General features: G+C 32.4%; 2 protein-coding genes across 3 annotated transcripts; one reads left to right on the plus strand and one right to left on the minus strand.

Moving 5' to 3' along the window:
* Positions 1–810: 810 nt before the first annotated feature.
* On the minus strand, positions 811–8158 carry LOC125849496 (40S ribosomal protein S4-like). Of its 2 annotated transcripts, none has more exons than XM_049529584.1 (5): positions 8087–8158; positions 2179–2256; positions 1903–2083; positions 1537–1634; positions 811–1446 (listed from the first exon to the last, which is right to left on the minus strand). In XM_049529584.1, the coding sequence occupies exons 1-5, from the start codon at positions 8087–8089 to the stop codon at positions 1012–1014; spliced, it is 795 nt and encodes a 264-aa protein (XP_049385541.1). In that variant the 5' UTR covers positions 8090–8158; the 3' UTR covers positions 811–1011. The 2 variants fall into 2 exon arrangements, with proteins under 2 accessions (XP_049385541.1, XP_049385542.1); XM_049529585.1 differs by lacking the exon at positions 8087–8158 and adding an exon at positions 3079–3195.
* A 5489-nt stretch (positions 8159–13647) lies between these two features.
* Positions 13648–20447, plus strand: LOC125848394 (putative F-box/LRR-repeat protein 23). Its single transcript, XM_049528250.1, has 3 exons — positions 13648–14053; positions 19316–19977; positions 20188–20447. The coding sequence occupies exons 1-2, from the start codon at positions 13665–13667 to the stop codon at positions 19950–19952; spliced, it is 1026 nt and encodes a 341-aa protein (XP_049384207.1). The 5' UTR covers positions 13648–13664; the 3' UTR covers positions 19953–19977; positions 20188–20447.
* The last annotated feature ends 28 nt before the right edge of the window (positions 20448–20475 follow it).

A 20475-nucleotide genomic window follows, 5' to 3' on the forward strand; every position in this document is an offset into this window, starting at 1 on the left:
TTAACTAGAGTATTCAAATGGATACTGACATACTTGTTTTGTTTTTTTTTTTTTTTTTTGAAACTGGTAAGGTTGGAAATGAATTTCTTGTTAATTAACATACTTGTTTTGTTTTATAACATTCTATTGTGCTATGCAGGCAACAATATACTATAATGTTGGAATTGACGTGAGAGTTTACATTGCATGTTCCAATTTCTGTGTTGGGTTTTGTTCACTCTTTCGTTGAACACCATGTTTATTTCTACAAAGGCGTACCTAGTTATGCATGTTTATGTCTACTAAGTGCTGGATTGTGTCTAAATAAATCTTACTACAACGTTTAGCATTTTGGTTGATAGTAAAGTTCTTTTTTTGTAACAAAAGAAAATGAAAAGACATGTGAAACTTATCATATCATCTATTTTCAACGATAAGTATATCCAATCAAATCACCTTTAAATAAAATGGATTTGGATACTTACAGTAGCAGAAATAAAATCACTACATGTTCGAGCTAAATAAAGTTTACATGAATTTATAGGTGATCTTTTGCCTTGAAAAATTATCACCGGAAACCAACAATTTTTACGTAGGAAAACTTACACATTCTTGATGTGGATGTAATTGAGGATGCAATTGTGCTTTATTATACTTTTTTTTCGGGAGAAAAGAGAGCAATTTATTTAAAATTTATGAGAACAGAGAAAGAAAACATGTTTAGAGCACTAAACAGAATTTGAAATCCAACTCCAGGTTGGATTTGAAAATTTGATAGCCAAAATCTCATTTTGAAATAAATGAATGATCTCATGGCCAAGGCAATTAAACTAAGCGACCAACAAAACACTATCATATAAAAAGCAAATGAATGATCTTAAACTCAGTCAACCTCTTTTCCCAACAAAACAAAGTTATTGGTACCGAGTACAAAAATGTTAAAATCCAACATACAGAATAAGATTGGTATCTCTAAACAAAGAGGAACATGGCCCAACCTGTTAAATTTAGCATAAGTTCAAGCTATCATTTTTAAGCAGTTGTAGCTGATTGAGCAGCCATCCTCTTGCGAGCCTCTTCAATGATAGATAACTTGATACCTTTACCCTTAGGTAGAGACACCCATGGCTTACTACCTTTACCAAGAGTGAACACATTTCCCAAACGGGTAGCAAACTCATGCCCCAGGGAATCCTGAATGTGAACTGTCTCAAAGCTACCCTTGTGCTTCTCTCTGTTCTTAAGAATTCCAACACGCCCCCTGTTTCTACCACCAGTAACCATGACCACATTTCCAACATCAAATTTGATGAAGTCAACAATCTTATTGGAATCTAAGTCGAGCTTGATGGTGTCATTGGCCTTGATGAGGGGATCGGGGTAGCGGATTGTTCTTCCATCGTAAGTGTTGAGATATGGGATCCCCTTCTGTCCAAACTGCACAGATCGAACCTTGCAAAGTTTGAACTGCAAAGAGCAGAAAACAAGGTCACTACTTTAACAGCACAGCATCCAAAGGAAACCGGAATAAAGAAAGAGCAGGAAATAGGTTCAAACCTTGGCTTCCTCATCTCTGAGTGAGTGGAGACGGAACCGACCCTTAGTGTCATAAAGAAGTCGGAAACTCTCATTTGTCTTTGGAATAGTAACAACATCTACACAAAGAAAATAACAGCATTACCAATTTGTCAAGGAACTCAACAAACATAGCAACAAGAAAAAAAGAAGAAAAAAGGACACGAGACAAAATGTTTTTTGATGAAAAAACTTGTAGACACTCTGATAAACAATTGTCTTTGGAACTGTGAAAGCATGTGTATATAGATGAATCAGTAAGATTACAATCCTAGGCACTACAGAAATAAGGAGAGCATAAATCTAAAGGTTTTGAAATGAAAAACAATCTAATGGAGGTGTCCTTACCCATGAAACCAGCAGGGTAAGTCTTATCTGTCCTAACTTTCCCATCAACCATAACTTGGCGTTGCATCAAGATAGAAATGACTTCACGGTATGTCAAAGCATATTTCAACCTGTTCCTAAGGATAATAACCAATGGCAAACATTCCCTTGATTTATGTGGACCAGAAGAAGGCTTGGGAGCCTGCAGTAGAGACCAAAGAGAACAGTAAAGTCAAGAAGCAGGAAACTAAGTAGTACTATTAAAACAAAGACCTTAGGGAAAGACATGTCACTTACAAAAGCACCTCCAAGTTTATCAAGCATCCAATGCTTAGGCGCATTGAGCCTCTTCAAATGTTTCTTCAACCCTCTTGCCTATATATAGAGAAGAAGTTATGAAATTCACTTTAGTATAATGTTTCAAAAGCCTAAATGCAAAAATCTTACCACTTATATAAATGAAAGCTGAAAGAACAAAAGTCAATTTACCAAAAATAAAAAGGGGAGCTATTCCACAGCTTTTTATTAAAATCTATCCATGTCAAACAACACTAGAAGCATGTTCTTTCACAAAGGTAAAGAACATTTTTTCAAAACATCTAGTAAACAACTTGAACTATACTACACAATTTCAATGTCCAAATCCTAAGCTATCATTAAATCAACAGTTAGGTATTGGCCTCACTTTGTGTAACGACCAATTTGGTCTGATTTATTTATTTTCTCACTATGTCTTTACTATTTTGTATTAAAATTAATTTTTTAAAGTAGCTCTATCTGTAGAACCATAAAATCTATCGAAATGTTGTATTCATTGAAACAATCCAGTAGGATACAGCACAACACAGAGTGCAACAGCAATCACAATGACAGCAAAATACAATTAAAAAAAACTGTATACACTATTGGCGACAGTAACTAATGCAATTGATTATTTCCACATACGAGCCCTAAAATTAACCAGCACCACTTGAGATCAACACATACATTTGAGCGCATAAATCGAAAGGAACAACCAAGAATATAATCTTAGATGCATTACGCATATAGCAAACAATTAGCAAAGGTATAACTGATACAGTCCAGTCTAGAACTGGAACAAAAGCCATGAAGACTAAAATACAACTGATCTATCAGGCAACAAACAATAAGCTAAACAAACTTGACGAGATGAATTAACACAAAGAGAAAACAAACCATTTTGGCGGTTTTCCGACTGATTAGCTGCCGCGAGTGACGGCTACCGGCGAGAGGCGTGTGTCTTAAACCCTAACGAGATGAAGATACAATCTCTTAAATACTATAGTACATACCTCATGCGCCCAATTTGTTTTGGGCCTAAAGCATGTTGGGCCGTCTAAATCACCCAGAATATGGGCCTTATTTATCGAACAAATTACACGGGCTGAGTAACTTCGTTGATGCGGCCCAACAAACATAGCCTCTATATTTATCTGAAATAATGATGTTCAAGCTATGTAATGAGACTTTGAATTTGGTAGCAAATACACCTAATAGGATGCATCTCCTTATTTCTAGCTTGAAAACCAAGTATAACATTCTATTTTGTTATTCAGGCAACAATTTACTATTGTGATGGAATTGACGTGAGAGTTTACCGTTAGGTTCTATTTGCTCTTTCGTTAAACACCATGTTTATTTCTACTAAGGCGTACCTAGTTGTGCATTTTTATGTCTACTAAGTGTTCGTTTTGTGCCAAATATAACTTACTACGGTGTTCAGCATTTTTGTTTTGCAAAGCACCCACTTGATATTGAAGTTTTTTTTTCGGAAAAGGGTCAAAATTGCCCCCGAACTATATGAAATAGACCATTTATACCCTTCGTTACATTTTGGGATCAAAAATGCCCCTGCTGTTATCCTAAGAGATCACAAATACCCTCAAGAGTAAACACCCCAATTTTTTGTTGACGTGGCAAGCCACGTGGGACTAATCCTTCCACCTAAGTGTTGCCAACTAAGATTCACTACAAAAGAACTAGACCTTTAGCGGCAACAACAGTCGCCACAAAAGCCCAGAAAATCGTCACTAAAAGTTTTTAACATTAAATTCTAATTTTGTGTTTTTTTCTTCATTGTTTTTAAAAAACCAAATATGATATCGATTAAGTAGGAGTTTGAAGACACTATATGTTTTATTTTTATGTCATATGTAAATGTATAAAATGTACAATGATGCATTATATATATATAGTAGGAGATTTGAATCGAGAAGTAATTTTGATTATTTTTCGTAATAATATTGGATGTTTTTAATATGGATATTGCAAGTTATTTATTTTAGAAAATTAGGTCGCAATCGAAAATTAATTATCATATTTTTTTGTTGAAAAAATAGGTTTTACTAGCGAATGGTTGTTGGAGCCTTAGTCGCCACTAAAAATCACTCATAACCTTTAGTGGCAATATTTTGGGATTTTGTGGCGACTTTGTCGCCACTAAAAGTCAAGTTCTTTTGTAGTGAATCTTAGTTGGCTATGCTTAGGTGGAGGGATTAGTCCCATGTGGCTTGCCACGTCACTAAAAAATTGGGGTGTTAACTCTTGAGGGTATTTGTGGTCTCCTGGGATAACTGCGGAGGTATTTTTGATCCCAAAATGTAATAGAGGGTATAAGTAGTCTATTTCGCATAGTTCAGGGGCAATTTGATCCTTTTTCCATTTTTTTTTTTATAGAAAGGAAAATGAATAGGCATGTCAAACTTTTCATATCATCGATTTTCAGAGATAATTTCTTTTAACTTTGTATTCAATCTTAACACCTATACATAAAATGGATTTGGACACTTAAATTAGCATAAATAAAATCACTATTTATGAACTAAATAGTTTTAGTTGATCTTTTGCCTTAAAGAGTTGTCACTAGAAAACAAATTGCATCTAGACAAGCATAAATAACTTTGACCGAAAACTTTCATCTTGTTGGTGAGAATGTGCAATTTCCACTTTCCCTTCTCGTGAATAATAAAAAATGGATTATGTTAACCATTATCAAGTGTCATTAATACTTGATTGTACTCACTCAGTTAAGTGATATGCTAAATAATTTATAACTAAACTTCTCACTTTAACTCTAGTGAAACAACTCACTAACAAAATGAACACAAAATTACATCGAAATCAAAAATCATTTGGAAACAGATTCCGAAAATTTATCAAATTAGACAGTTATGTTTGATTATACTATTTGCAGGACAAAAGAGCCCACTTTGTATGAAGTTTATGAAAATGAAATTAGGAAACAGGTTTACTGCACTAAACCAAATTTGGAATCCAACTCCAGGTTAGATTTGAAAATATTACAACCAAAAACTCATTTTGAAATAAGTGAATATACTAATGGACAAGGTCCTTAAACTCTGTCGCAATAAAATACTATCACATAAAAGGCAACTGATTGATCTCAACTCAGTCTACCTTTTTTCCCGACAAAAAAAGGCAAGTAGATCAGTACCGAGTACACAGATGTTGAAATGCAACACACAGAATAAGAATGGCATCCCTCTAAACAAAGAGAAACATGGCCCAATCTATTAAATTCATCTCAAGTTCAACCTATAATTTTTAAGCAGTTGTAGCTGATTGAGTAGCCATCCTCTTGCGAGCCTCTTCAATGATAGATAACTTGATACCTTTACCCTTAGGTAGAGACACCCATGGCTTACTACCTTTACCAAGAGTGAACACATTCCCCAAACGGGTAGCAAACTCATGCCCCAGGGAATCCTGAATGTGAACTGTCTCAAAGCTACCCTTGTGCTTCTCTCTATTCTTAAGAATTCCAACACGCCCCCTGTTTCTACCACCAGTAACCATGACCACATTACCAACATCAAATTTGATGAAGTCAACAATCTTATTGGAATCTAAGTCCAGCTTGATGGTGTCATTGGCCTTGATGAGGGGATCAGGGTAGCGGATTGTTCTTCCATCATAAGTGTTGAGATATGGGATTCCCTTCTGTCCAAACTGCACAGATCGAACCTTGCAAAGTTTGAACTGCAAAGAGCAGAAAACAATGTGACTACTCCAACAGCACAGCATCCAAAGGAAACAGGATCAGATGAGCTAAACATTTTACAATTATCTACTCAGTTCCGTCAACACAAAAATTCAAAAATATGAAAATCAAACCTTGGCTTCCTCATCTCTGAGTGAGTGGAGACGGAACCGACCCTTAGTGTCATAAAGAAGTCGGAAGCTCTCATTGGTCTTTGGAATCGTAACAACATCTATATGAAGAAAATATGAGAATTACCAATTTGTCAAGGGATTCAACAAACATTGCAACAAGAAAAAAAGAAATAAAAGAGANAGTGGAGGCGGAACCGACCCTTAGTGTCATAAAGAAGTCGGAAGCTCTCATTCGTCTTTGGAATCGTAACAACATCTATATGAAGAAAATATGAGAATTACCAATTTGTCAAGGGATTCAACAAACATTGCAACAAGAAAAAAAGAAATAAAAGAGACAAGACAAAATGATTTTTAATGAAAAAATTTGTAGACAGTGATCAACAATTGTCTTTAGAAATGTGAAAGCATGTGTATATAGATGAATCAGTATTATTACTTTTGTCTGGAAATGAACAAAACCTAGACGGTACAGAAATAAGGAAAATTTAATCTAAAGGTTATGAAATGAAAAAACAATCTAATGGAGGTGTTCATACCCATGAAACCAGCAGGGTAAGTCTTATCTGTCCGAATTTTCCCATCAACCATAACTTGTCGTTGCATCAAGATTGAAATGACCTCACGGTATGTCAAAGCATATTTCAACCTGTTCCTGAGGATAATAACCAATGGCAAACATTCCCTTGATTTGTGTGGACCAGAAGAAGGCTTGGGAGCCTACGGAAGAGAACAGTAGAGTCAAGAAGCAGGAAACTAAGTTGTATTATTCAAAAAAAAGACTTAAGGGAAAGAGATGTCACTTACAAAAGCACCTCCAAGTTTATCAAGCATCCAATGCTTAGGCGCATTGAGCCTCTTCAAATGTTTCTTCAACCCTCTTGCCTATACATAAAGAAGAAGTTACGAATTTCACTTTCGTATGATGTTTACAAAACCTAAATGCAAAAATCTTACCACTCGTATAAATGAAAGCTGAAAGAACAAAAGTCAATTTACCAAAAATAGAAGGGGAGCTATTACACAGGTTTATATTAAAATCTATCCATGTCAGACAAAGCTAGAAGCGTGTTCTTTCACATAGGTAAAGAACAATTTTTCAATTCATAGAGTAAACAACGTGAACTATACTACAGAAACTTCATTGTCAAAAGCATAAGCTTTTTTGGATTGTTGTTACATATAATATTGTGTAGTTACATACAATGTCTATTTTGATTATTTCTTAAAACTTCATTTTATTGGATCTTTAAATCATGACATTTGGCCATGTTTCATTTTGAAATTAGAAAAGTAGCAGTTTTTTTTCAAAGTAAAAAAGAATGATACTTGACATTACATGAGAAATTTGTAGTGAAAACATATTTTTGTTGTTAATCAAATTCATGAAAATTTTGGAATAACTTCAAGTTGAATTCAAGAGTACCAACTACCGAAAAAGTTGAAACGTTTCATGGGCAAACACATACTTAGGTAAGTATGAATAGTGTTAGTATTTTGTGTAACACCAATTTGGTCTGATTGATTTGTTTATTTTCTATCTCTATCTTTACAAATTATTTAAGAATTTTATTATATCAATTAAAACACCCCTATAGACTATAGTAGTAGAGGAATATAATCTATCCAAAATGTTGTACTCATTAAAACAATTAAGTAAGATACAATACAACACAAACAAAGAGTAAGAGAAATCACATTCGAAGTTGTGACTGCAAAATACAATTCAAAAAAATGACCCACTGATATCTAGTGGCGATTGGCGACAGTAACTAATGCAATTGATTATTTCCACATACGAGCCCTAAAATTAACCAGCACCACTTGGGATCAACACCATACATTTGAGGGCATGAATCACAAGGAACAACCACGAATATAGTAGTTGATGCATTACGCACATAGCAAACAATTAGCAAAGGTAAAACTGATACAGTACATTCTAGACCTAGAACAAAATCGATGAAGACTACAATACAAACTGATCTGTCAGACAACAAACAATGAGCTAAACACCAGTGACAAGAATTAACAGAGAGATAAAACAAACCATTTTGGCGGTTTTCCGATTGAATAGCTGCCGGCGAGAGGTGTGTGTGTTGAACCCTAAGGAGATGAAGATACAATCTCTTAAATACTATCAATTTGTTTTGGGCCCAAGTAAGTTGGGCCGTGTAACTACCGAGATACGGGCCTTTCTATCGAACAAATTGCACGAAGGGTCCCTGAGATAAACTAACAAATATAGCTTCTATGGATATGTTCGGTATGAACGAAAATGTTTTTCATGTAAAATGCTTTCATTGAAAACAAATATCTCACAAAATATCGGTATTATGTGAATATGCAATGACATAGATACATTGTATTTCTCTTGTATATGGATATATTATATTTCTCTTAAGCATGAAATAAATATATTTCGTGATCTTTTAAAATAAATTGTCATTGTATTTCATAAATACATAAACTATGAATATATTTCATATTTAGTAAGAAAATCATAATTAATTGAATGGTGAATTAATTAATTACCAATACAAAAACAAAAAGGTAGAGAAAATGTTTTTGTTTTTCACAATATGTTAAAAGATGTTGGGATCCTAATTTCACTCAATATATTTATATAAAGTAAAAAATTTATTCTTTGATTTCCATTACTCATAAAAATATAAATATCTCTCATGATTATATTTATATTTTATCACTAAAGTTGAACGATTAAATGCAATACTCTCGATTATACAATTTAATTGTCAAAATAGCAATATTTATGAACTAGAAAAATGTACTTGAACTTAAAGCATGTTTTTTCTTCTTAGTAAATCTCTTTTGATTACCTTAGTTGTTATAACTAATTATTACATTACTAGTGAAATTGTCCGCTCTTCGCGCGGTTACCAAAAACGATAAGATGTTATTATACATTTATATAGACATGTGATTGATTTCATAAAGGAAAATGTTCGATTAGTAGTTAGATGACTTCCAACAAAGTCATAAGTTACTATTTTAAATCAAAAGAAAATATAAACTTACGACAATAAAAAATTTATATAAAATATAAAACAAAGAGAAATCAAGAACTATAACAAAAAAATACAACATCATTCTCATAATCTTAATCATTTAAAAAAAAAAAAACATACACAATTAATACATAATCTTTCGAGCTCTTGTCTACATCCATTCCCACAAGCCGATCAGTATTCAATAGTTTTCATTTTATTTTTCAAATCAAATTAAAAAATGAATAAAATAAGTATCGAAAACATAATAATTTAAAAGGCTAATATAATCATTTCTCCAAAGTCTTACAATACTTCTATTTTTAGGATTATAATATGAATAATAAATAATGTCATGAATATGACTATTAATTATTTTAGAGGATATGATAATAAAATTTATGAGAGTAATGAAAATAACAATCCTTAAGATTTGCGTTAAATAATATGAATGAACGATTAATTGATATATTTATAATTCCACAATAGAAAAATAGAGAAATTGTACTATATAAAAAAATATATAGAATTCTTAGCCAAAGATTATATATTAGAACAAAGATGAAAAACTTAAGAGACTCAAGACATTATTGTATAACTTTTAGGGTTATTTAAAACGTTTAGTGAATGATTTGTAATTGAAAATTCATGGGAAAAAAATTAGATTTAAACATTTTTGAGGAAGTAAAAACCAGAAAAAGAGAGAGATATTTATGTCCAACAAAGTCATACTACAGTGAACCAAAATAAATTATAAATTTACGACAATCAAAACTTTATATTAAATAATACAAAATAAAGAAAAATCATGAGAGAACTAAAATAAATTATGCAACTATCATTTTTGGGATCTTAATCATTAACACATTAAAAAAAAATATGAAATCAATATACAATCTTCCGAGCCACAATCCACAATCGTCATTTAATGACTTTCATCTTATTCTTTCATGTCAAATCAAAGCATCAACATAGAAAGTAACAACATAAAATGCTAATGTGCTCCTTTTAACAAAGTCTTATAATATCTTTATTTACATGACTACAATATAGGATAACACATAATATCATGAATATGACTATTAATTATTTTAGAGGTTATATTAATAAAAAGTCATGGGGTAATGAAAATAAAGACAATTAAGTTTTGCATTAAAAAAAATAAAAATGAGTTTTTTAGCAATTTAAAATTGAGCATTTAATATAAAATTTGCATCACATGAAACTCTTGTCAAATTCTTGCAATAAAATTCAATTAGTAAAAATTATGACTTACATGTAAATAAAAAATAATTATTATACATTTCCTCCAATAATCTCGCGGGAGCCTGTTAGAATGAAATTTGATCCGTTTGTCAAATATCAAGGAGAAGATGAACTTTTTCTTTTCAACAAGAAAAAAAAGCACCTACAATAAAATAATCAAATCTCACGTGAGTAAAAAATCAATATATACGCTATAGGATACTATTTTATAAACTTATAAGAAAGATTGTGATTCTTGGCCAAAAAGATGAGTAAACTCCACCTAGTTAATCCCCTAGCTCTACTATACATATAAATTTGACAATTTCTTTTGTAACAAGATTTTCTAATGCCTCTATTTATAGGACATAATATGGAATATCAAAAGATATCAAGAACATGACTATTAATATGAATTAGGAGTTACGGTTATCAAAAGTCACGGGAGTAATGAAAATAAACACAATTAAGTTTTTATTTTAAAGAATATGAATAAATTGAGTAGTAATTGACACATTTATTTTTGTACAATAATAATAAATAAAAAATAGAAAAAATTATCAAAAAAATGAGAAAAAAGATAAATAGGATCCTTAGCCAAAGAGAGGTGCCACATCACTTTTCTTTTATCTAGCTTTATATTATATATAGATATAGATTCATCTCTCGCTATTGCAAAAAATAATTGTAAATTTAATTATAACATAAATAAGTTGATGTTACTAAAACATTAACAATCAATCAATACTTGAATTATTGTTATTACTTCTTCCGTCTCTCTCGATTATAGAATTGGTAATACATTAATATGTAATAAACAATAGATAAGTGTTAATAAATTAAATAACATCTCACGATGAAACATATAATAATCAAATATAAAGCTTAAGCTGGATTGATACTTACTTTTATATAGAAATATCGAAATTCATCATTTCTCCAACAACAAAAAAAAATCCATGATAAACTAGTACGGCTAATGGAAATGTTTTTCTCCATTAAATAAGAAAATAAAAGAAATATCCAAGACGAATAATTCCACTTTTAACTAAAAACACGAACTAGAATAATTTTTGTCTTCAAAAATAACAGAAAAAAATAGTAGAAGAAAAGCTTAAAAATATTCGAAGTGTTGTCTTTTCCCCTCAAAAATAGAATGGAGGCTTCTATTTAAAACTCAAGGTATGTCCTTCTTAACCATTCAAAATCGATTGTTGCTATTTATTTTTTATTTCAGCAATTGAATTTCCTTGTTTTTCCTTTTCTTTCATTTTCGTGGGTTTCACGTAAATGAAAAAATTTCACTGCATCTTTCTTTTATTTCTTTCTTTTTTGATTTTCTTCTCCTCTCTCTTTTAGCACAAGCCCCACAAAGATTTGTTCGACTCTTTTTCATCTTTATAGCAGCTTCTAGTTCCTCTAATATAATATATGATTCTTTAATTTTGTTGAATCTTTTTTTTTTAATGAATTGGTACTTGTATTATCTTTTTTTTTGCCACAAATCTCCTTAGTCAATATTTTCTTATAAAGTTGACATTTTCTGCCTAGAAAATAGAAATATTATTGTAAAAAAAAATAAAATTAATTTATAAATAATATTTTTCTCTTATCATTAATGAAGAACAACGTGTCTAAGCTATGTATTTTTATTACGCTAAAATATTTGATAGGTTGAAACACCATAAAGAATAATAAATCAATCATTATAAGTGTGTGAACCATATCAGTAATTTGAGAGATTTTTAAAACAAACAATATTTAGTGAATAAGTAATTTTTTGATATTATTTTCTTTCAAAATCTAAATTCAATTATCAATAGTGTAAAAGGAAAAAAAAAGGAATGTAAGAACTATCCAAACTAGTTCATACAGTAAAAAAATTCGAAGAATAACATTTATAAGAAAATATTAATCATCATACATTAGATTTTACGTTTGCGACTAATAAATTTGTAATAAATATATAAATTACATGGACTATTTGAACTTTAATTGATTGTGTTCATAGATTTGATGAATAAGTATAGTATGATCATTCATATATATAATCTATTTTTTGTGTGTAAAATTAGTTATTCAAAATTCAACTTAATTATTTCGCTTTTATTTTATGATAGTATGTATTTTTTTACCCTACACATTTAAGAACTATTATATTATTTCATGTAAATTTGTTGTTCAGAATTATACTTAAATAATATTGTTAATATTTTACGATAATATGCATTTTTTTACTAGACATGCACAACAGTGTTATGGTAAAATTAGCAATACAGAGACTAAGTGCATGAACAATTTTCTTAACTCGTCATTGAATTTCATTTTAACTTAATCTCGTTTTATTTTAACATTTTAATTTTAATTTTACATATCCTTTCAGCACAAAATATTAACTAGACAGATTGACGAGATTACTTATTTTTTAAAATACTTGAAAGCTAATTTGACTTTGATATTTGATATTTCTTTTATTGTTAATAAGTTTCTCCCCTATTTATTTCCTATATCTTCTCTTCAACGTTATTTTCCCCTTCACCTATTTTACTTATCCGCCTATCTTTTTCATTTAATCTCATTTTATATTTAACTTTTTAATGATAACATTCTTTTATTTTATATAATAATTCATTTCATATAAAAATATCCATTATATTTTACATTATAAAGGACTAAAATGAAATGTTAAAATAACAAGTAAAGAGTCGGATTTAAGAGAACAATGTTATACCACAATCTAAAATTATAATTATCGGAATGTTGATAAATATTTTGTTGATGCTACATAAATTGAAAAAAAATATATATTCAATTATTCACAATAACATAAACTTGATATTTAAATTAACACATATTACACCATTACTAATCGGTCTCAAAAATAATTATGTAGTTTGAACATAATTAAATAATAATTTTTTTTGCTCAAAGATGACAAATTGATACACGATTAATGTAAATGATAAGTCGACTCGAATGGTTTGGAGAAAATAAATTATATAGCATTATTTAATTGGATGTTTTCTTTATCCTTTTAATGTTTGTTTAACTCGTATTGAAGACTTATATTGAGTTCTTTTCATAAAAAAAGAAGATAAATACTTATATACATGATAATTTTCTTGTATGTAAATGATATATAAAAAATGAAATTGCAAAGTTAAAATAAAATAAGAATAAATTGGAGTATTAAAATAAAATTTTGGAACAAATTGAAGAGATTATGTGCGTTTAGCATAGTTTATTTTATTTATGGTATAAAAATAAGTGGCAAAAATATAACCCATGCTCTAGGGATTTTGATTTTTTCCTTTTTCTTCCTTCAGTTGCAGTGATAAACAGCTAAGGCGGTAAAGCCCTAAAATAAAATAAAAAATGCCGAAGCCAAAACGGTATGAATGGAGAATCAAGCAGAAACCTCCACAGAAAGCAGCAGCACCATCATCCGCTACGCCACCGCCACCGCCACCGCCGTCGCCACCGTGGGTGGAGCTTCCTCGAGAAATAACGGCGGACATCTTTCGCCGTGTGGGAGTGGTAGATACATTGCTAAATGCACAGAATGTTTGCAATAGCTGGTGGGAGGTGTGCCATGACCCTTCCATGTGGCGAGTCATTGACATGCGCAATCCAGAAGATATGGAAATGGATGTTGTCTTTCACAAGTCGTGCCGCGTTGCTGTTGATCGCAGCCAGGGTCAGTTGTCCAAAATTAACATCGAGTATTTTGGTAATAACGGCTTGCTCAAGTATATAGCTGAGAGGTATGTGTGGAACTGAATTTTTTTTTTTTTTTCGCTATTCATTTTATTAAAAACTTTTTGTGATATTTAGATCTTTTTAAGTGATAGTCCGGTTATGCATTTTGATTTATAGAGAGTATTTCAGGTAACATTTTGTATTTTATAAACATGAACTACACCAAAAAGTGTAATTACATATGATCACAAATGAGTTGTCTTCCAACAAAACCTATCACCTAGACTCTCATAAGTAATCTAAGACCTCAGGAATATACACTGCTTCTTGTGTATATTCTTGTTTACATAAATAATAGAGAAGGACTAAACAGTTCGGGAGTAAGAAAAATGCTTTCCATAGTAATTGGCAAGTGTTTTTAGGAAAATATGTAGGTTTCTTATTTATTTTTTTGTGTTTGTTAGTTAAGCCAAAAATACTATTCTAAAAGCATTTGAATATAATTTTGATAGATATTATTGAAGACTGGGTGTGGGGAGTTAGGGGTGTGGGTGAAGATGAGGTGTGTTGGAGGGTGGGCAGCACACAATCAATGTGGAATGTCACTAGCAGAATTTGTGTCATTATTAATAAGTAGCGTGTTTTCTCAAAGAAAATGTTCGTCAAAATATATGACCAACCTAACATGCGAAAATTGAAAAACATTTTCTTCATACCAAACACACCCATCATCTTCATCTTCCACATAGAGCTTCTGTTGTCCTCAAACCACCTCTCATTTCTCTTCTTTCAAACAGTCCATCAAACGCAGACAAGGATAATCTTCCATATCTCTCCGTCCCTTTACAAGTTTCCATCTTTGTTCCATCAAGCTAAAACTTCCTGGGTTCTCCTTGGCATGGACCACCTTATCTCCCTTAGATTAATGAAAATCCTCCATAGTAGATCTGTTGTCTTACAGTGTAAAAAAAAGAGATAGATAGATTGATTGTCTCTGCCTCAATCTCACATAAATAGCATCTAGAACATAACTGAAGTCTCCTTATGATGAGATTATCTTGAGTCAGAACTGCCTCTCTTGCCAGAGACATGATTGAGAAAATATTGACATGTGTAGGAGTTGGTAGATACATGATTTTGATGTGTAAAAACACACGGTATAAACTTTGTTTAAAATGGGACCCCATTTGATGCATTTTCTCTATAAAGTGTTGGTTCTTGATACATCTTGTTGTTCACTGCTAAGTTTATTGAAATGTGATTTCTGTCTCAACTTTTGAATTCAAAGTCCTCAATCTTTAAATAACCCCTTTTCGCACAATATGGATTTTGTCTTTTCAGCAGTGATTAAAAATGTGGTCTTTTCAGCTTTTATGGATGCTCACCCTGTCAGTCTGTCACTGCAGCACCACACACCATAGGACTCAAGCCACTTTAATTCTCCAATCTTGTCTATGAACTTCTGTAACTCTTGTCATGGCATACTATGAAATTTTTACTTCTAAATGGTCAAGCTTTGCCTAAAAATATATCTTTAGCTAGTGGGCATTACCATGCTTAATCATCTATTTTTATAGGACACACTTCTGGCTGTTGCACCATGAGATACCAGAGCAATCTATTTTTTTAAAACAAATAAAGCAAGGTTGCATAAAACTGCATGTTAGTTGATATATTCATGTTTAATTTACATAGTGAATTCAATGAGTAAGCAAATATTGTCTTGATCGGTTGACCTAACAAAAATCTAACATAATAGGAAAAAAATTAATTATCACCATTGAACATACATTAGCAATATCAAGTACTGATGTTCGCATTATACAACACTACTAATGATTTCCTTATAGGAAATGTTGGTCACTAATATCTGTACTTAACCTAAGCTTTAGCTGCAAGTGCTTTATTTAGATGTATTCTATTAGAAATGCCCCGGAAGAGAATTGCCAAGTTATGTGCTTTTGTTTAATGATCAATTCTCAGATTTTGACAGGCAATATGTTTCTTTACCCTCAAAACCAGCTCAATAAAAAATTCATGCTAAATAGTTTGGGATGCCATTAAAAGGGATGCGTAACAAGGAAGGTATTTTATAATAGACTTTCTTACTTTGATCTTTACTTCATAAAAAGGAAGGTATTCAACAGTAGATGTGTCAGATAGAAGAATTAGATTGAAGCTAATCCCTGCATGCATATGATGGACTAGCTCAAGATGTTTTGAGGATATATATAGTCCTATTTTTGGCGCAAGAGAAATTTAAAGATGAATCGTAATCTGTTTTAGAATCCAAGAAAAATCAATGATACACTGGTTTTGCCCTTTGAATTGTGAATATGGCATCCAACATTGCCTTTGTGCAGATGATATTGATAACACTTGTTACTTTCTCAAAAAGGAAGGTGTGTTACGATAACAACAATAACAACAACTACTACGTCCTTGTCACAAACAAGTTAGGATTTGCTATATGAATCCTCATTTCTTCATTTTAGCTCATACCATTATATTATCATAAACAACAAATAACTACTACATAGGTGGTGTCATACCATATCATCATAATAATAAATAAAATAAAAATAAAAAATACGTTAAAAGTATATATATAAATGATACCACCCCTACTAATAATAAAAGTTCCATACGAGTCTAAAACCTATTGTCAACTCTCATTTATGGATCATTTTCTTCCATTGTTCCATGCCTTTCGTTAAGTCTGTATTGATACCAATCATTTGGAGGTCTTTTAAGACCACTTTCTTCCATGTGATTTAGGTCTACCTTGTGTCCTTTTAACACCTTCAATTATCATAGTTTCACACCTACTGAATGTGCATCTATAGGTCAATGCAAAACATGTCCAAACCATCTCAAGCAACTTTCTCACCTTTTATCCTCAATGTGTGCTATTTGCACCTTCTAGCAAATGTAGTTATTTATAATCTTACCTAATTTGGTATGATTGCACATCCAACTTAGCATTTACATCTCTTCAACACTCATTTTATGTATACGTTGATCTTTAGCAACCCAACATTCACTATCATATAACATAGCTGGTGTCTTATAGCTGTTCCATAGAACTTGCTGTTCACTTTGGTAGGTATCCATCTATCACATAACAACATGGTGACACTTCTCCATTTCAACCATTCTGTTAAATCTTAGAGTAACATCTTCATCTATCACTCTTGTTTAACGAGCCTAAAGTTTCTGAACTAAAACTAATAAAACTTCATTCTGTTATATAGATATAAAAACCAAATACCCAATCAATTTATACTTCTCAGTCAAGAATGTAGTCAAAGTACGCAAGATCATTTGTAGCAGCCCTGAAGCAACTGTGGCAGATTCTTGGTCTCCTCACGGGTGGAACATATGCTTCAGGAGGAGGAGAAATTTAAATGACTGGGAACTCGACAGGGTGGGTATCCTGTTGAAGGAAATCGACAAGTTCAGAGGCACAGATCCAGATACTATTAGATGGAGACATAATACTGATGGGGTGTTCACTATGAACAAATTGTATAATATAGAAATCTTGAGGCAACCTGGAGGCAGTATAGGCCCATGGTCAAAGGTGTGGGATTGTCTGGTCCCTACTAAATCAAATGCTTCACTTGGCTGGTAGTCAGAAAAGCTCGCCTAACACATGAAGCCCTTCTGAAGAGAGGAATCCAAATAGCATCACAATGTTTTCTTTGTAATGAGTATGCAGAGACAAACATTCATTTATTTATGCATTGCAAGGTGACTGGCCACTTGTGGTCACTTTTTTTTAGTCTTTGGGTTATCAAGTGGACTATGCCAGAACACACTGCAGACCTCCTTAGTTGTTGGATTGGGAGAGGTGGTAGCAAGTTATAAAGAGATGGTGGGGAGCAATCCCTGCATGTATTTGGTGGACAGTGTGGAAAGAAAGGGGTGCTTGGAGAATAGATTTAGCACTCTACAGAAAACTAAGGGGAACTGTATTGCTAATCTCCATTTCTGGTGTAAAGAAGAAAACTTAGAGGATGCTGTCGAGTTGGTAGATTTTTTAGGAATTAGCTTTTTTCTGCTGTTTAGTTTTTAACTTTCACTGTTGATATCTTTGTGGATGTGGCCAGCATAAACCTTAATGCTGAGGAATACGATAACAAGTTTTCAAAAATGTAGCCAAGATAAGTTGACCAAATCCGGTATGGATCCTACACCTACACCATGTCGTGTAGATACGGGTGCGGCAAAGATTTTGAAGAGTCCACGCAGCGTAGGATGCAAGTAAACAAGTAAACCTCCTTGACATTTGAACCTGGCTCCCCATTGTTGTCACTTTATCCTAATTTAATGCCAAACTTATTTGAACGGTAAGTCTGGCTTGAGCTTGGCTCTTATGAGTTCTGTGAGTCTGACGTATTATTGGATAAATTTGTGCAATTCACAAGTTAATATTTCCGTTTGCAATCTCCAATTGAAACACTACGTCATGCCAACTAACGATACACTTCCCTGGAGATTTACAAGCATTGAAGAAACAACAGATTGCTGTCATTTTTTTAAAAACTTTTCTGATAGTAGTTAAAAGACTTTAGAGAAACAAATATTTTATAGTATGTAGCAAATACAGTGTGTGTTCCCTGAAATAACTACGAAACAACTTTGTATTCTAGTTGGTTGTAACATCCTCCCAATGTTAAATGGGGAACACTACCTGGATCTTCCTGATAATTTTAAATGAAAAAGGGACAATTTGAAAGTTGTGGTGTAATTGTAATGGGAATGGTGATATGTTGATTATTTCCTTTTCCAAGGCAATTAAATTTTGGTATTGTTATGTATAAAGTATTCCCTTTATTTCCCTTCTAATACCACAAAGGACAAAACAGAAATCATAATGATGTAGCTTTCATTGCAGATAGGCAGAAGTAAGAATTTATAATGTTTGATGATGTGGTAAAATGTTGATCTAAGAAAATCCAAAGGAGGTAGCCAACTTTTTGCTTAAAAATTCAGATTTGTGAAGTTGGAAGTTGCTTTTTCGGAGCGGCAGGGTAAGAGGGAATGTTGGGTTTCAGAGATAAGAATTGAATTTTTCTTTATTCTTGCTTCAAGTGCATGACTTTTCTTCAGTCCGTTTTGATTACTTTTTGTTAACATGTGTCATGTTCAGCCTTTTACATTGTTTTAGATCTCTTATCTTTGTGTTGTCAATTTGCTTTGTGTGCATGCTTTCTAGCTAATTCAGCTCTGAGTTCGATGGGTGTTTTCCCTTGCAGTCTTCTCAAATGTAAGTTTGTTGTATTTTTATTTTTTTTTATCTTATCTTATGCCCTGCTAAACAGATCAAATCAGCTAAGGCATCTACGACTTGTCGGCTGTGATAATATTTCAAAGGGAAGTTTAGCTGCAGTAGCTAAAAATTTCCCGTTGTTGGAGGAGTTACACATTTACTTAACTTCTATTAGTATAGTGGATATTGAAGTTATTGGTCGTTCGTGCTCTCAGCTGAAGTCATTTACATTGAACGTCTGTGGATTTAGAGGAGGATTGACAGGATTTAGAAGATTACAGATCAATGTCGATGATCAAGCTCATGCTATTGCATTAAATATGCCTGAATTGCAACACCTTGCACTTTTTGGGAATACAATGACAAACGAAGGTTTGTGTGCCATTCTTGATGGCTGCCCCCTGCTTGAATCACTTGACTTACGCCATTGCTATAGTATTGATCTTGAAGGGGATGTTGGAACGAGATGTCGCCAGCAGATTATAGATCTGAAGTGCCCTCATGATTGCACTCATAGTTATGAATTAAGTGCTCAAATTTGTGATTACAACCCTGCCGATGATGAATCTGACCATGGTCTCTCAAACTATTATAATTACAGTGACTTTGACTATATTTATCCTGACTTGGAGCATGACGACTTCAATTACCTTTCTGGAGATCTGGATGATGATGGTTTCTTTTGGTGAAGATCGTTCCTTAAATCTGTTAATGGTAAGAACATAGTTCTGTACAATGCTTTTAATTAGTACTAGCATTATTTCATCTCTCTTTCCTCTGTTAAAAATATTGTCTCCTGCTCATGCTGGTGAAGCTTAGCAATAGGCAATATTTGAGATCCACCTGGTCTGGTGGAGATCTTAGGGAGGAAAGGCGGACTTAGCTATTTGCTATAAAATCAACGGTTCCATTGTTGTTTTGAAGGTTCTTGGTTGCTGGGTCAACTGCGAGTCGTCCTGCTTCCATTTCAGTTGGAAGTGTTTAGGTTTTGTACGTTGCTGGTGGCAGATTTTTAATCATAGTTACTAAGGCAGGCCTTCATCTTCTTCCTTTAGCACTTTACTGCTCTTGGAACCATCTGTAATTACCGTGTTCTCCCCGTCTGCTTTGGTTCATAAACTAGTTACTTGAGATAAATTTGGAAATCTCTTACTGAAGGAGGTTTGAACGTATATATATATATACATAAAGAAAAGGAACTTCAAATTAGTT

Source organism: Solanum stenotomum, chromosome 12 (genome assembly GCF_019186545.1).
Source record: "Solanum stenotomum isolate F172 chromosome 12, ASM1918654v1, whole genome shotgun sequence".
Taxonomy (NCBI): Eukaryota; Viridiplantae; Streptophyta; class Magnoliopsida; order Solanales; family Solanaceae; genus Solanum; species Solanum stenotomum.

What these genes read in the sequence shown, in the direction of transcription:
- LOC125849496 (XM_049529584.1), bottom strand. An exon ending in TTACCCTGCTGGTTTCATGG is followed by an intron (nt 1,635 to 1,902) that starts GTAAGGACACCT and finishes TTCTTTGTGTAG; the next exon opens with ATGTTGTTACTATTCCAAAG. An exon ending in TCAGAGATGAGGAAGCCAAG is followed by an intron (nt 1,447 to 1,536) that starts GTTTGAACCTAT and finishes TGCTCTTTGCAG; the next exon opens with TTCAAACTTTGCAAGGTTCG.
- LOC125848394 (XM_049528250.1), top strand. Translation starts at nt 13,665, where the DNA reads ATGCCGAAGCCAAAACGGTATGAATGGAGAATCAAGCAGAAACCTCCA. An exon ending in CTCAAGTATATAGCTGAGAG is followed by an intron (nt 14,054 to 19,315) that starts GTATGTGTGGAA and finishes CCTGCTAAACAG; the next exon opens with ATCAAATCAGCTAAGGCATC.